General features: G+C 42.7%; 2 protein-coding genes across 2 annotated transcripts; one reads left to right on the top strand and one right to left on the bottom strand.

The window, feature by feature from the left end:
• Positions 1-118: 118 nt before the first annotated feature.
• wnt9b (wingless-type MMTV integration site family, member 9B) lies at positions 119-6,285 on the bottom strand. Its single transcript, XM_079177434.1, has 4 exons — positions 6,141-6,285; positions 5,332-5,585; positions 3,477-3,742; positions 119-2,011 (listed from the first exon to the last, which is right to left on the bottom strand). The coding sequence occupies exons 1-4, from the start codon at positions 6,224-6,226 to the stop codon at positions 1,550-1,552; spliced, it is 1,068 nt and encodes a 355-aa protein (XP_079033560.1). The 5' UTR covers positions 6,227-6,285; the 3' UTR covers positions 119-1,549.
• A 1,275-nt stretch (positions 6,286-7,560) lies between these two features.
• On the top strand, positions 7,561-13,359 carry arf2a (ARF GTPase 2a). The gene is made up of 5 exons (XM_079177435.1): positions 7,561-7,649; positions 10,550-10,704; positions 10,803-10,913; positions 11,045-11,169; positions 11,429-13,359. The coding sequence occupies exons 2-5, from the start codon at positions 10,560-10,562 to the stop codon at positions 11,588-11,590; spliced, it is 543 nt and encodes a 180-aa protein (XP_079033561.1). The 5' UTR covers positions 7,561-7,649; positions 10,550-10,559; the 3' UTR covers positions 11,591-13,359.
• The last annotated feature ends 3,040 nt before the right edge of the window (positions 13,360-16,399 follow it).

Raw genomic sequence — 16,399 nt, 5'->3', positions numbered from 1 at the left:
TGTGAGTGAGTGTGTGAGGGTGACCGCCTGCACCAACTGATCATGACAAAACAAACACATAGCTCTTGCAAATGCATGTCCGTTTATCAACCTTATTTATTTTAAATAAGAGTGTAATGCAACAAGATTTCATAAAAGCATTTGAGACCTGGTGATATGCACAACCAAATTCAAAAGAGCTGTACAAAAAGTCTAAAATACGATCTTTAAAACAAAGGACAGGACATAACTCTGCATAGCTCATAAATCTTACTGATATTTGCCAAAAGATGAAGTGAGGTAGAAAAGTACGATTCCACATTGTCACACGCCTGGAGCCCCGACATGAGTTATATTCATATCATATATACAGTTCAGAATCACTCAAACAAAACACAAACTGGCCAATAAAATAAAGCCTTTGGGTGAGACGTGCACTTTTGACCCGCGCACATGGACACATGTGAGGATAAGTGAGTAAACATGGGGAATTTCTTTGATTAGCAATTTGGGGAAAGTCGGGGAGCACGATTAGCCCACTTCAAAGGCATTTAGAACAAAGATGTGGCTAAATTAGACTTAAAAGACCAAACGGTTCATTCAGGCAATTTTAAACTTGAAAGTACAGCGCAGTGCGTGCTTCGATACTTAGAAGAAAACACAAGAGCAGGGCCGGTGTGTGTTCAGAAATTAAGCGTTTATCATTCTTTTGTTTTCTCAAACACAGTGTTTGGTGTCCCCCCCCTCACTATTACCGCGGGCATTTCCCTTTGTTCTTTTGAGCACACATTAGGCTACGTGTAGAGATTTCCATAGACATTTCCATAAGAGCAACTGAAACTCGGCTTGTGTCTTTACACGACAACCCTGTTAATGTATGTTACGATGCATAACAGTGGCACCCCTCAAAGCTTCCAGTGATTCTGTTCAGACTAAAAAATGTTTCTTCTTCTAATGTCTACGATTAGTTATAAACTTTGCATCATATGTAGCAAGAGCAACTTACAGTAAGTGCTTTTTTTAATTTAGAGATGAACTCCTAAAATGTCTCCACAGCAGACAGAAAGACAGACAGGTGGATTCCTTTTAAGGCCATTTTAGCCTCAGTGGCAATAACAAGAAGGTTAAAGTATAAAGCAGCAGTACAACAGACACAATGACTGATACAATAAATAGTCAAGTGGAAGGGGGCCAATACAACAAAGTCACTGCCAGAGCTCCCCTGCAGACGGGGGGTTTGACATCCAGTCCAGTCCAGTACCTGTTTTAAGAGCTCATTTCCCTCCGTCCCACAGGAGTGGGATTTCAGTGCATCCAGCGAGAGTAAAGCAGAGTGCTTTGAAAACATCCTCACCTACAGTGAGCTGCTGCGTATCAAATCGGGTGATGATTAGCAAAATAACCAGCAATATTATAATGTTACATGTAGTGTGTTCCTCCCCAAATAACATGCAGGTGAGAACGGAGATCTGCTCTGATGGGAGATCCCCTCAATGTGTTTGTTGTTTGTAGTTCAGCCAATATGTCCAATGGATCAAGTCTTTGCATACGGCCTACATCTCGTCCTCTGCTATGCGTTTTTGCAGGTGTACACCTCCTCCTCTCGCACGCACGTCTGGCACTCCACGTGGCAGCACCAGCGCACCTGGCAGTGGCAGGACAGGCTGGTGAGGCGCATGGCCGTGTTGTAACCACGTCCGCAGCACATACTCTGACAGCTGGTGTCTTTGGCGCACGACCGGCCGCCCGTGCCCGGGGAGTAGCGCGAGGGCCTGCAGAAGCTGGGGGAGTCTTCCAGGTGGACCAGGTCGGTGGTGCGGAGGCTCTGGCCGTGGCGACGGGGCCCGGCGAGCTCCGTCTCCCCGGTGGCCGCGTTGGTGACGCTCAACACCCGCACTGCGGTGTCGTACCTGTACTTCAGCAGCCGCCCGGTGTCGTGGAAAGGAGACAGCTGCTTCCAGCAAGTCCGTACGGCGCAAGAGCCGGAGACACCGTGACACTTGCAGGTTGTTTTCAGGCCGCTCTTCACCGCCTGAGATAGGACGGGGGGAGAAAAAGTGTCAGTTCCTTCAGTTTGATTCATTACCTGGCCTCTTATCTGGGAGATCTATCTGGACAGAGTGAGACAGTTTCCTGCAGGCTGGGTAGGAGGTTAGGGGTGGTGGTCTGCGGATCGGGTGCCTTTAGCCCACCTCAGTCAAACATTTTGACATAATGGATTGAGGGGGACTGTTCAGAATGTCGTATTTCATTTACCGCACATTTCTCACTTGGACAGCTCTTTGCCATTTTCTTTTTTCTTTTTTTTTAACTCAATGTGTTGAAACTAGCTCCTGTCTGCTTCTCACCTGTCTCTCCTTCCTAAAGCCCGAGGCAGAGGTGACAAACTGTGCAGACAGTGGAATCTCTCCACCCTGTTCTTTGTACATGCCTGCTCATGGAAAACATTGATTTTTGAACATTGAAGAATTTCTGCGCAAGAAGTGCCAAAAAAACAAAAACTAGAATTGTTGCAGCGGTTTTGCAACGGTGACCGTGATTTCAGGTTAATAGTTCACTGAGCTTGATGGTCAGCGATGAGGGCGCGATCACTCAGCCTGAGAGCTGCTGTCTCGGCGGGGGCCAGAGACAGGTCACACAGAGGGAGCCAGAGGGTAACTGGGTTGAGAAGTGCCGCTCAGTTCCTCCCTTTGCAGGTATGAACCCCTCAGGGGCTTCAGAGCACCATTACTGAGAGACGAGGGGGCCGCCGACCACTTCATGTTTTTGTTAACGCGGCTCGCGGTCTCCTCTCGGCCACATAAAGTGCGGAAAACATTTAACTTGGTGAAGATGAGATAAGATTGCTTCCCTCACTTCTTCCTGTTTTTCTTTTTGTCTCCACCGCTTCTACCAAAGGTGTGAGCAGCAGGAGTAGGACCCCGGGGGCCCTGCAATTTCAGAGCTATACGCAAAGGTGCTTATGAACATTAGGTGGATTTATGAAGAGCACGGTGATCCAACAAGTAGAAACGCTTGCTCGTATATTAAAATGAGGCCACGGTTATAATCGTTCTCTCCGACATGAGACCTTTAATTTTCTGAAGGCCCGCACAGCAAGCTTTATCATGTCTGAGAACACCTGGCTCCAGCGATCCCACAGCCAGCTTGTCTCCCCGCTCCGCTGCCTCACCCTGTGCCTCTGTGTTATCCACCAAGGACAACGACGGCACCAAATAAGGGGGCGTTTGTCTGGCTGGCACTGGGAAAAATATGCAGGTGAGGATTAGAATTCTGTACCCTCTGATTGCGCTGGCGTGTGCTAGAGGTGTAATTATTTTGTAAAATTTCAGCCCAACTAATTGAGATAAGTGTGGCTCAGGTATAGATGTGTTTGTGATGTCATCATAAAGAGACGAAGGGAGGGGGGGGGGGGGGGGGGGGGGGTTGTTTTGCTGAAGCACATTTGATGTAACATTTCTGTTCCAACACATTTGGGTTTATTTGTTCACACTCACGCGAATTCCAACGTTGATGTTGTGGGCGTCGACTTGAGCCCTCAGGTCCTTGCTGACCTTCTTTTGGCCGAGGAACTTCTTGAGGAACTTGGTGCTGTATTTCAGGTTGTCACCGCAGACCCCCCACTGCCACGCTTCTCGGTGCTGGATGCCGGGGGAGTCGTCGCACGTGCACCTCTCCATTCGGCCTGAGCTGCACGCTTTGGCGAGTGCATGGGTCAGCGCCGCAGAGGACACTGCCAGCAGGAAGGCAGTCTCCTTGAATGCTGGAAAACGTATTAAAATGCACATCAGTTTGTGTTTTATCTAGGACATATTTACAGAGCTTTAAATGCTATTTGTGGCAATAAAAACACATGTTCTGAGTATAAACTGTATAGCTTAAGGGATTCATTCACAGTTTATCATCATCATGTCTTTTGTGCCACTGAGAAAGCCTTTAAGCCAAAATGTTTACAAAGAGCTCACAACGTCGTCATGGTTTACTACAACCTCAATATTATTCTGCAAGTTGTCTTGTGTCATAATTCCTCTGCTGACCTTTTCCTTTCGGTTACACACTGTTATTTGCTTCACCCGGAGCCGTCACCAGGGTATATTTTGATCCAATTAATTATTATTTTGACTAGGAAGGATTTTCCCAGATGAAAGTGGGTAATCGTGCCACCCTTTTCCTCTGGGAATGGGCGCTTTCCCGAGATAAAAATAACCACAGGGCCTGAGCAAACTCCACCGCACCACATTTCTTGGCTTTCTACTCCCTCATTACCTCCATGCTGACCTGTTCATGTTCTTCTCCCCCACACAGATATCCATATGCATAAAGCATTTTCTGTGCACAGCAGACCTGCAGGGGACTTGAGCTTTATCCAATACGGTGATTTATTATATCTTCAAAGTGAAGCTAATCAATGGTTGTATCAGGTCATTAAAAAAGTATTAAAGTACACACATTTTAGAAAACCTTTTTTAGTGGTTGTATCAAGTTGAGGGACTTCTTAACTACAGTATAAAATAAAAATGATTTAGTCAGCTGGTGTTATTGTAACATATGCAAGAATGACTTTAAATAACTAATAAATATAAAAAACGTATACAAGCAATCTCTCTGGATGCAACACGACTAAATAGGATTTGAGTTGTTAAAACTAATTTGTAAAATGAGTGAGGCAGAAAGGAAACATGTGGATAAAGTGTGTGATCATGTGGCAGCAACAACCCATACAAACAAAAACTAATTATATTGTTTACATTTATATTCTTAAAGACGTAACCTATTACGTCTTTAAACTGATATTAGTTTGATCATTGTAAATGTAAATGTAACTTCAGATGTTTACCTTTGATCACATCACTGTGTTGACGTGTGGCTTACACATCGCACCATTAATAATAAGAAAAACTATCAATATGAATAAGTTATTAAAGGCAGACCGTAATCATGTTTGATAAGTGCCTCCAGTCTTGGCCCCAAAAGGTCGTAACAGCTCAACTGGAGAGAAACAATTGGCTCATCCTATTTTTCTCTCTCTCGCTACTTTTGTTGTTGCTGATGATCACTCGGGTTTGAGATAAAGTGATGTTGCCACGAGCGTCAGGGCACATGCAGGCAAATGTGGCATATTGGTGTCCTGCTCAGAGACACTTCAACAGGACGTGTAAGACATACCGCATGTCATTCTAAGTGGCTGATGGTGATTAAAAGAAAAATCGGGCAGCTATGTACCTGCTAATTTGAGGCACGTGAAGATAAAGACAAATAAAGATAAAAAGGCATTAATGCGTGACTGGATGGTGATTTGACTGACGGGTTGACTAAACGCTAAAAAAATGTGAGGCGAAGTTTCAGGCTCACCTCTTTTCAGAAGGCTCCCCCGGCCGTCCAGACTGCAGTTCCAGCGCTCGTTCCTGAACTGATACCGACACTCCAGGAGGCTGAGGCGCACCGAGTCCCGCAGCGTCTCGGCCAGACCGGGCTCCCTGCGACACAGCCTCTTCTGCCGCCGGGTCAGACTCATCTGCTCGCACTGCTTCAGGTGAGCCTTTCCTGTCGGAGCTTCATTTGAAAACGGACCTGGTAAAAACACCAACGGATCCCGACCTGTCAGTCTTAGAGTGGAAAGAAAAAAACACGGAAGAGATTGTAAATATGGTGAGTTGCATGTAAGTGAGCGTTTCTTTTTTTTCCCCTCTATCATTTTTTCATATTAGATGTGACTTTGTTTTACGCGGTTTATTGAGTCCTGCCAACTGTCAGTAAATTAAAGCTATTTTTTATTATTATTTATATTTGAGTTTTCCTGGCTGATGATAATACTGTAAACAAAAGAAACCCGTTTACGGATAGGATAAAGTGCAGTTTAACAAATCCAAGAAAACACGCAATAAAGCCACGTGATTGACATTAATTAGTTTGAGATGCATCTTAAATTACCACCGGTGATGATTATTGTTTACTGCAACACATTAGCACGAAAATTAGCAAAACTACAGCAAATTCGAGCAACGCAATGGCAATGCACCTCTATAGTTTGCGCACAATTACGCGTGCGTAATTTGGCTAAAGTTTGAAGTGATTGTCGTTTTGATGCCCTTTAAGGGTTAAAACAACAAAGTCGATCAATTAATGCGATGGGCAGAAGTGAAAAAGGAAAATCGGCTGACCCAAAATAAGCTGCAGTGTGCGAGAGAAGGATGCAGAGCGCAGCGAGTCTCAGTAGGCAGGCGGTCCGTGGGAGCCTGGAGCGCATGGTGCCGGGTTGGCGCTGCTCTTCATCTCGCTGATTCTTCAACGGAGAAAGTCTGTGCCGTCTGGTCGGCGCATCTCTTTAAGCGACCCCACACGCACACAGACTCTCAAATCCGGTGCATTGGGCCCAGCGGTCCGCTGGGAGGCAGGGCCCTTTGGGGGAGAGGAGGTGGGAGCGCATCATCTTGCTGCACCCTCATTGGATTCCCTCAATATTGTTACTGTATGTTCCCTCCCACTGTAACTAACGCCACCCAGGTGGAAGAAGCTGCAACATGACTGCGTTTACCTGCTGTGATGTAGAAATGTCGAGCACACCCGGGTACCCGTCACTATGCTCACGTCTACCACCAAACCTGGTTACGCACTGGAACCAAAACCTCAGATCGCTCCATAAGACCCCAACTTCAACCCACATGGACATCACACCTGCACCCTGAAGTGTCCTTGACCATGGATACATCAAAAATGACAATTCCCCCCATTTTAGACATATAAGTTAGTGCAATATATATATTCATTGCAATAAAGCATCACAAAATATGAAAGCACAGTATTTAAGAGAAGAAGTCAAATAATCCACGTAGCCAAAAAGAGATTAAAGGACACAAACATGTTATTAAAGGACACATATCCTGACTCCATACTTTCAATCTTCATTGGTCCTTCAGAGAAAAGACAACCACGGATGGAGCCCCATCTAGTGGATTCGATAGAGAAATTCAATCTTTGAACATCAATGGATTTTTTTAAATTAATTTAGTAAATAAATGTAGCAGATTCTTTTTCATTGATTTGTGAATCATTTGTTCGGTATAATGTCAAAAACACTGCGAAAAATCTCCTCAGTATAAACCCGGTTGGTTGGTAGAGGATTGCAAAGTTCAAGGAATAGGGAGGAAACAAATATGTGTTCAGTTATTAATCCCCCAGTACACGTGCAACAAATACACCGTTAGACATTAATGACACGTGACACAGTGACGACATATCTTCCTCCTCTGACGTGGTCTGTGTCTGATGTTTTATGGAAGATATATAATATCAAAACGATTTAATACAGTCAGACCATAAGCACATTTGAACTTTAATCAATGCTATATATGGCTATATACAAACTTTAAAAAAGGCTTGTAAATAGGCCTAAATAAAATACCCTGAATCTATAACGAGAGTGATTGATTAAAGTTATTATTTAAAGGTATTTTGGTGAGAAGTTCAGGAGATTACTTTTTTTCTCAATATTTAAGAATAACTTTGCTAATATTGATATATTTTTATTTCCCACCTTCACTACCGCAACTTTTATTTGTAATCCCCAAACACAACTGACAGGAACAAGAGGGCCATGACACCGGAAAATAAGCCAGATCACAGTTGAACAGGACCAGGAAGGAAAGACGGCGTGAGGAGCACCAGTAAAGGTACAACTATTGTTCGTATGGCATTAGTGTGCAACTATTGTTCTTATGGCATTAGTGTGCCATAGATATTGTTTTTATTCGAATACATTTGGAGATCAACAGCTCGTTAACGTCGTCATTTTGCTGTAAATTGCGGAAGTTTGAAGCTGCGACACTTCGCGTTAAAGTTTCGCTCAGGGAGTTTTTTCTTTGAGACATTTTATCTGTAAATATGAATTAATGTATCAGTCCGTGTCGTCTTTGTAGGCTACGTGATGAAGTTTCTTCTAAGAGTTGTTAACGTTTATCCATAATTTAACGTTACGTCCTAAAAACTAGCTAACGTTAGCGAGCAGTTTCCAACGTTTTTAACGTGAACACTGCTTTAAATGAGCTCACTAACTTCAGTTAACTACGTAGCCAGCTAGCTAAGGTTACAGGCTAGCGTAACGTTACTTTTTGATACCAGTTAAAATTATGAATTAAATGATCAGTCCGTGTCGTCTTTGCTGGCTACATCACGGAGTTTCTTCTATGAGTTGTTAATGTAACGTTGTTTCCTAAAAACTAGCTAACGTTAGCGAACAGTTTCCAACGTTTTTAACGTGAACACTGCTTTAAATGAGTGAACGCTCACTAACGGCAGTTAACTACGTATCCAGCTAACGTTAACGTTACAGGCTAACGTAACGTTACTTTTTGATATCAGTTAAAATTATTCAATAATATATCAGTCCCTGTCGTCTTTGTTGGCTACGTGACGGAATTTCTTCTATGAGTTGTTCACGTTAATCTCTATTTTAACGTTACTTCCTTAAAACTAGCTAGCTAACAGTTTCCAACGTTTTTAACGTTAACACTGCTTTACGGCAGTTAACTACGTATCCAGTTAACGTGACTGTATGATATCAGTTAAAAGTAATTTTTGCTAATGTTAGCATTTTGATTTATGGCTGAGCTTTAGGAAAAAACACAAGATGCATGTTTTAAATGTATTTGACTATAAGTACAACTTAAATAGCCCCTCAGACGTCTATCAGAACTATTTATAGTACTAATTCTTTATAAATATAAGTAAACCTCTAATGACACTCAGGTATGTTGTTCCGCCATCATACACCTGACATACCTGTTTACTCAAAGGAGCAGCCATTACCCAGCACACTCAGAAGTGTGAGAAGCTGGGCACTAACCTCACCCTCTAAATAGCACATAGCATACATACCAACATATTTACCAGTAAATAATGTAATCCTAATGTGGGTCAAATATATGATATACACTGTGCAAGATTTTCTGCAACCCAAGAAAGTTTTTTTTTTTTCTCAATTTTTTTCATCAGTATCTGAATCAACAAAAGGTGAGCAAATATTGAAACACCCATCACATGTTCACAGTCCATTTGTTTTTACTGTCCAGCCAAAGATGTTCTATTTATAATGATACAAAACATGTCTGGTGTATTGGCAGGTTAAAACCTTATTCACTTATTACTATTTCATACTTACATTAGGCTTATCTGCTCAAGAGCTGCTCTCTGTCTGCCCTCAGCTTCTCAGGGCAAAGTCACAGAGTTTAGGCCTTCACCTGTTCATTCAGACAGACAGAGGCAGTAAGATTCACCCTAGACATGATGTCATGACTCTACAGACTAAACACACGTGTTTAAGGACACCTGCCAAGAGTTTAAGTATCCTAATCTCAACCTCATTCACTATATTTCTCGCAAATGTGACCCTTATTTATTGCAATTAAACTCAAAAAGTACCAGCTCGCTTTTTGTGAATTCATCTTTGAATTGCCAGCACATTTTGTTTTGTGTGATGAATTTACTTCAGTTATTAATTGATTATCAACACAGGTGGCAGTTTATTATTTCATCACGGTGACTGACTGATTCAGCACCACATGATGATGGCTTAAGTAGGAGGACACCCTGTCTGTTGATAACTACAGACGACAGACGTGTCTCAGCTTGTTCTGCTCAGCTGTGTTCAACATGCAGCTGAAGAGCGCAGTGACAATAAGCACCATGATAAGTAACAGAGTGCATATTCTTCAGAAGAGCTGTGACACAGAAACTAGAGTATTTATTATCAGGTGGTAGGTTCAGGAAAACAGGATTCACAGCGCTTTCACTGAACAACTTCTGGAATGTACTCATCTTTTTGGTCGTTCATTTCCTGTTTTGTCTTCCTGTCATGGTGCGTAACCGGACTAGGAAGGATGCAGAATTCTCTGACTGTATTCAGGACAAAGAGCAACATTTTTTTTTATTATAGTTTAAGTCATTTAGAGCTGTGATGGTTAGTCGATTAATCAACTACTTGATCAACAAAAAATCTATCTGCAACTGTTTTGACATTTTTAATTTTGTGATAGCCACTTGTCATTTCATAGATTAAAGGATTAACAAACAGTAATGATGCTAAACATTCACTGGGGAACCTGAACCACAGATCTCTGCATACAGACATAGCATGACTTTTATATGAATTATATAACTTTTTTTGAGTTAACTACTAATTTTGAGTACCTGGGTCTTGATTTCTGTAATGAGACATTGCTGTTGAGTTCTTCAAATGTCTTTTTTTTGGCACTTTGAGCACCACAAGCTGAGTGCTATGTAGTTCCATTCCAACCCTGCAAAATCCCTGTAGAGAAATTAAATGACTGAATGAAATGTAAACTGTATTTGGACATTAATTGATGTGATGTACAGTAGTTGTAATGGTGCTTCATACACCGAGCTGTGAGGGATATAATTGGCCAAATAGATCAAACGTGCTCAATGAAGTCTCTTTACTCTGCAGGAAACCCTCGGGTTCAGCCCACAGCAGCATGTGTAACATTAAAACTTGATGAATGATCCATATTTTTTTTAGAGATCTGACCACCACGCAATGCTTTTCCTTCTGCAGGTGAGCCAAGATGGGGGCTTTTGCTAGCCTTTTTAAAAACATGTTTGGCAAGAAAGAAATGAGGATCCTGATGGTGGGACTGGATGCTGCTGGAAAGACCACCATCCTGTACAAGCTCAAACTGGGAGAAATCGTTACCACAATCCCTACAATCGGTGAGCCCTCTTCCTCTTCCTCTTCTCACCAATGCCAAGATGTCGAACCTCTTTGTTCCGTCCACCCAACATCTCTTTGTTTCTCCCTTCATCCGCAGGTTTTAACGTAGAGACGGTATCGTACAAGAACATCAGTTTTACAGTGTGGGATGTCGGTGGTCAGGACAAGATCAGGCCACTCTGGAGGCATTACTTCCAGAACACGGAAGGTGAGACACTTCCTAATGTTGACGGTCAAAGTCTGTTGTTCAAGCCCACTGTTTAATTGAATCCTCCATTACACGTGGAGACCTTTTGTATCCACTTCCTTCATGCAAACCTCACCTGTTTTCCTTCTCAGGCATTATCTTTGTAGTGGACAGCAACGACAAGGAGCGAATCTGTGAGGCGAAGGACGAGCTGATGCGAATGCTGGCTGAGGAAGAGCTGAATGACGCCGCGCTGCTCGTGTTTGCCAACAAACAGGTGGATTTTGTGTCACTGTTCTTTTTAAATGGAGCATCATTAGTGGGAGAACCCGACACCTATCAACTATCCATCAACCACTGATCCATTAACAGGGGATTGACACTGATACACATCCAGTATATCGCATCAGTAGTGTGCTAATGATGCTAATTAAGTGGCCTCTAAAAAGTGATCTGTGCAAATCTTGATTAGTGGATTAGTAGGAATAGTGGTGTCTCTTGTTGTTATGTGAGCATTGTGTTTGCTGCTCTTTCAGGACCTTCCCAATGCCATGAATTCAGCCGAGGTCACGGAGCAGCTGGGCCTGCAAGCCCTGCGTAGTCGAGCCTGGTACATCCAGGCCACGTGTGCCACTGGTGGAGACGGTCTCTACGAGGGTCTCGACTGGCTGTCCGCCCAGCTAAAGAAAAGCAAATGATCCGTCCCTCCGCCTCCCACCTGTGACGGTAGACTCTACTGGTCCTGGTCTCATTCTGTACTGGTCCTGGTCTCATTCTCTCCTTTCCTCTCTTTCCTCTGAAGCCTTGGACCTTTGGGCCAGTGCTCCTCAGCATCAATGTACTGTGGGAGTGTGTATCTTGGATGGGTGAATGTGAGTGGGAGCAGCCATGTTGTTCTCCACAAAGGAAAGTCCTGTGTAAATGCGTTTTGGGTGCATTTAAGTTTCGACTGTTGCAGTGAACACTGGATACTTTATATCTTTCCCCATTTGTTAAATCATTTCTTCAGCTTTTAAGTTCATGTTCTCCCTCTTTTATAACCGGGTGGCTTCGTGTTTTACACAAAGATCCATCATGACTGGGTGTCGAAAAGGCAATAAAATGATAGAGTGTATGTTTACATGTGTGGAGGTGTGTCCTCGTGGTGCTGTGTGGGTTTCAGCTACTTCCAAATCTTTCTTTTTATTTCCTGGTCGTCTTATTTTCTAGTCTTAAACAGTTCTTTGTTTCTGTGTTTTTTTTCAAAAGAAACGTTACTGCTGATGCACGCTCGACCTGGTTTACTTGCCAGGTGTGCAGTCTTTGGAGTGAAATGCTCTCGAGGAGGAAATGGTTAGATTCAGAGAGGGCTCATTGTGATTGGTGTAGTTTTAAATTCTCTCTGGCCAGCTAGTGTGAATCGGCGCTGGCAAGGCTTCCTTGTTGCTTCAGACTTTATGGTGTTTTCCCTTTATGCAGCCAGGGCGCTTCCCCTGGAGTTATTGATATTATGTCCCTCTGATGCCGTTTGCACAACCTCATCGACTTGCACAACACGGGGCTCTGTGAAGACGGCGGCTAATCCATCAGACCCCATAAACAACAGCCCCTCCCATAGTCCTACACCAGCAGACAGTTAGAACGTTGCACCAGTTAACCCAGTAACACAATAGTTTTCACACACAGCCACTGACGCTCAATACATCAGCTGTTCACACCCTGTACTGAGGGAAGATGACTCTAAAGTCATAATATCACATTTTACACCAGCTGGACGTTCAGATGTTTTCTTGGGAAGTTTAAGGTCGATCGACTGTTCTTTTGGGTTTTCTTTGTCCTTCCGTCGGGGTGTTTTTTTAAACATCATTACCGTTTGATGCTCTACATCGTGAAATACAAATGTATGTAATATTCTGTGTATTTTAGCTTGATGTCATCCATCTGCCCTCGGTCAGAAGTAAAGCCTTAACCTTTGAGAAGTGTATGTACATGTTTGTCTTAAGCTCATCTTGTAGCATGATTTGTTATAATTTCATTGGAATAATTCACATGAGAAATAAAAGCATCACAGATAATCATTTTATATTCTTCTATACTTGGTCAAAGTAAAGTGACGGTCAATGGGAGGGTCAATGCATTTTGAATTTAGGTACTTTTGTCACTGTGCAGATACACCATAGCTTGGATTATCATAACTGCTCTTAAAAAATTAAATGTGTATTTCTTATTTTGTTAACCTGTTTAAGTTGCGAGTTTGGATTTAATCTAATTTTATAATTATTTTTTTTCAATATTTTCAACGTTATCAAAGATGTGACGGGTGTCAACAATGTGCGTTTCCTGCTCAGTAAAACATCATCAACAGATGTAAACCCACATCTGTCCTCTGAGGCTATTTTATCAGGCCGGATGTTTCCATTAAGAGTTCTGTTTTTGTTTGTTACTGATTTCTTTGAGATTAATTAATAAATCATTAAATCCGATCACATTGCAATTGTTCATGAGAAGGTTTTTTTTTTAAGTGAGAAGATAATCTTTCAGCATCTATATCTTTAAAAGCTAGTATTTATACTCCCTCTATACACCATACATACCCCGTGCGTGCGTGTGTGGATCAGAAACAAGGATTTGTATCAAAGTGTGCTCGAATTGGAGAAGCAGACTGAAAATGTATATAATATATTCATTAAAATGTTAAATCATGAATAACAAAAACAATATATAATGTCCTAAGAAAATTGATACATAAATATGTATTTTATTTTGAAAGCACTCACAGAAAGTGGTACTACTGGAAACAACTTTCAAAATAAGACAATGAAAATATATTGTTTAATATCAGTGTTATTAATACAGATACAAATGATATAAATATTATTTTTGATACCTCTAAAGAATGACACTCAGTATAATCATAATATCTCACTGATGTGGAGTTAAAGACTTCACCTGTGAGCTCTAGGAAACAATAAACAGGTTCATTTAACTTATTCACTCAAGCAACTTCCCTACAACAAGGCTCTACATTTTGAAAATAAAAAATGTCGTAAGCAATTAGATATATAAATATATTTAAATGCACAAATTTAATGTTTTCTTGCATTTCCTGGCTGTAGCCACTGGAGGGCAGCAAACACTCATGATTCTGAGTACACTCAGATACAGAGCGAGTAGAAACAGACACTTCCGGTACATACTTTAAAAATAAAGCAACCAAAAGAGGAAAAGGCCTTCACCAGAAGTGCAGTTATTGTCATAGTATACCATCATATCTGCCTTTACGCAGGTATGCGCCTCTTTAAACCAGGAACATCTCTTTATTGTTAGTTATCAATACAAATGAATGAAACATAATGCACGTTCAAAAAATAATAAGTAATTCTTCATGGCTTCAAAGTGCACTAGGTAGAGCTTGATGACATGTTGGGCTAACGAGGACTGATGGTCCCTGAGGGCCACAGCTGGACGGACGGTGGCGCAGTGACGACGAGGGGGGGGAAGTCTTTTCCTGACGATCAGAGAGCCTGCAGACCGCTGCTGTTTCCCTCTTTTTCCACTCCATCTAGATTTCAGGTGGCCAATTCTCCATAGAGTTGTTACCTTGGAAACAGCACCTTATGTATTTATAGAGAGCAGAGTCGTCATGGAGAAGAGGGAGCAGGAGACAAGACTGTGAGACGGGGCGATGCAGCATTTGGTCTGGCTGGGAGCAGACATAGCGGGGGACACGGTCATACTTTTATTTTGCTAAGCAGAGGTATAGTCTCTGATCTCATCCCAGAAGACAATTCATCCCTCGCCTCTTTATGTTTATGAATCACAAGACGCTCAATGACCTGATCCGGTCATATTCTTTGTTTCTTTGAGCTGAGGTGATTACCATCTTCTTACTGGACCTCAATCACTTTCACTGGTTCAACACATTCACCATCACATCCCTGCTGACCGACCTCCGTCTGCCACGCGCTACGACTATCAAATGAAGATCAAATTACCTGAAATAATTCTAATAGGATATGTGGAGTCACACTCTCTCCACACACACACACACACTCCCCACCCCCCCCCCCACACACACACTCTCTCTACCCACACACACACACACACACACACTCTCTACCCTCACACACACACACACACACACACACACTCCCCCCCACACACACACACTCTCTCTACCCACACACACACACACACACACACTCTACCCTCACACACACACACTCTCTACCCTCACACACACACACACACACACTCCCCCCACACACACACACTCTCTCCACACACACGCACACGCCCCCCACACACACACACACTCTCCACACACACACACACACACCACACACACACACACACACACACACACACCCCCCCCCTCCCCACACTCACTCTCTCCACACACACACACACACACCCCCCACACACACACACTCTTTACCCTCACACACACACACACACACACTCTACCCTCACAGACACACACACACCACACACACACACACACACCCCCCTCCTCCCCACACACACGCTCTCCACACACACACACACACACACACACACACACACACACTTGACCTCTAGCAGGCGCTCTCTGCTGTGCACTATATCTCACCTTGATGTGTGACTTCACAGGACATTAACCCTTTGCTCACCCCACCGTGATGTCAACTCTTCAGCTCTTTTTTGGATTAAAATTGTCACTTTTTCTTTGTGACCTCCGGTGGTGGAAAGTCACCAAGTACATTTACTGATGTACCTGTACTGGACTGCAGTTTTTCAAGGTTGAGTATTTCAATTTTATGCTCCTTCTACTATACACCTTTACTCGACTGCATTTATTTGACAGCTGTTAGTCACTTTTCAGTTGAAGGGGAGACACCACAGGTCAACAAGGTAAAGAAATGAACTAATAGATATTATTAGATGAGATATTTTTAGAAATTGTGTCTTTGAATATGCAAATCAGGCATTCTCTTATTAATTATGTGCTGATTAGAATATATCTTCAGGACAGAACTGTCAACATCCATAAAACAAATCCATTGTCGTGTTTTTAGGAGTACAGCTTCACTTGTAGTGGAATACTTTGACATTGTTGTAATACTCCTTTTACTTAAGTAAGTGTACTTCTTCCACCAGTGATGACCTCCATCCCAGGGGAGAGGGCTCCAGCAGCATCATCGACCCACCCTGTAGATCAATCAAAGGGATATATTGGTAATGACTTGTAAACAGGTAGGAGGGAAGTAGTCACACATCCATCGTCTCTTTTTGAATGTCGAGCAGCAATTAACAACCAAAACCAGGTGTTTAATGTGTGTGAATATAAATACGTGGTCCCGTTTACCGCGGTGCTTGAGTCTCCTGACAGTGCAGGTAAATCTGTTTCTGTTCGCCACCACGTTGGTCCGTCTACGAGCTCAAAGCACGCGTGTGTGTAACGGTTAAGGGTCGGTTGTATTTCTTGGCCCTGCAGAAAGTCACAGAAGGCGCTCAGCGGTGCGCCTGTGTTTTAAATCCGTTCCATC

The sequence above is a fragment of the Pholis gunnellus genome, assembly GCF_910591455.1.
Source record: "Pholis gunnellus genome assembly, chromosome: 17".
Classification (NCBI taxonomy): Eukaryota; Metazoa; Chordata; class Actinopteri; order Perciformes; family Pholidae; genus Pholis; species Pholis gunnellus.
This window is presented reverse-complemented; position numbering and strand designations above follow the sequence as displayed.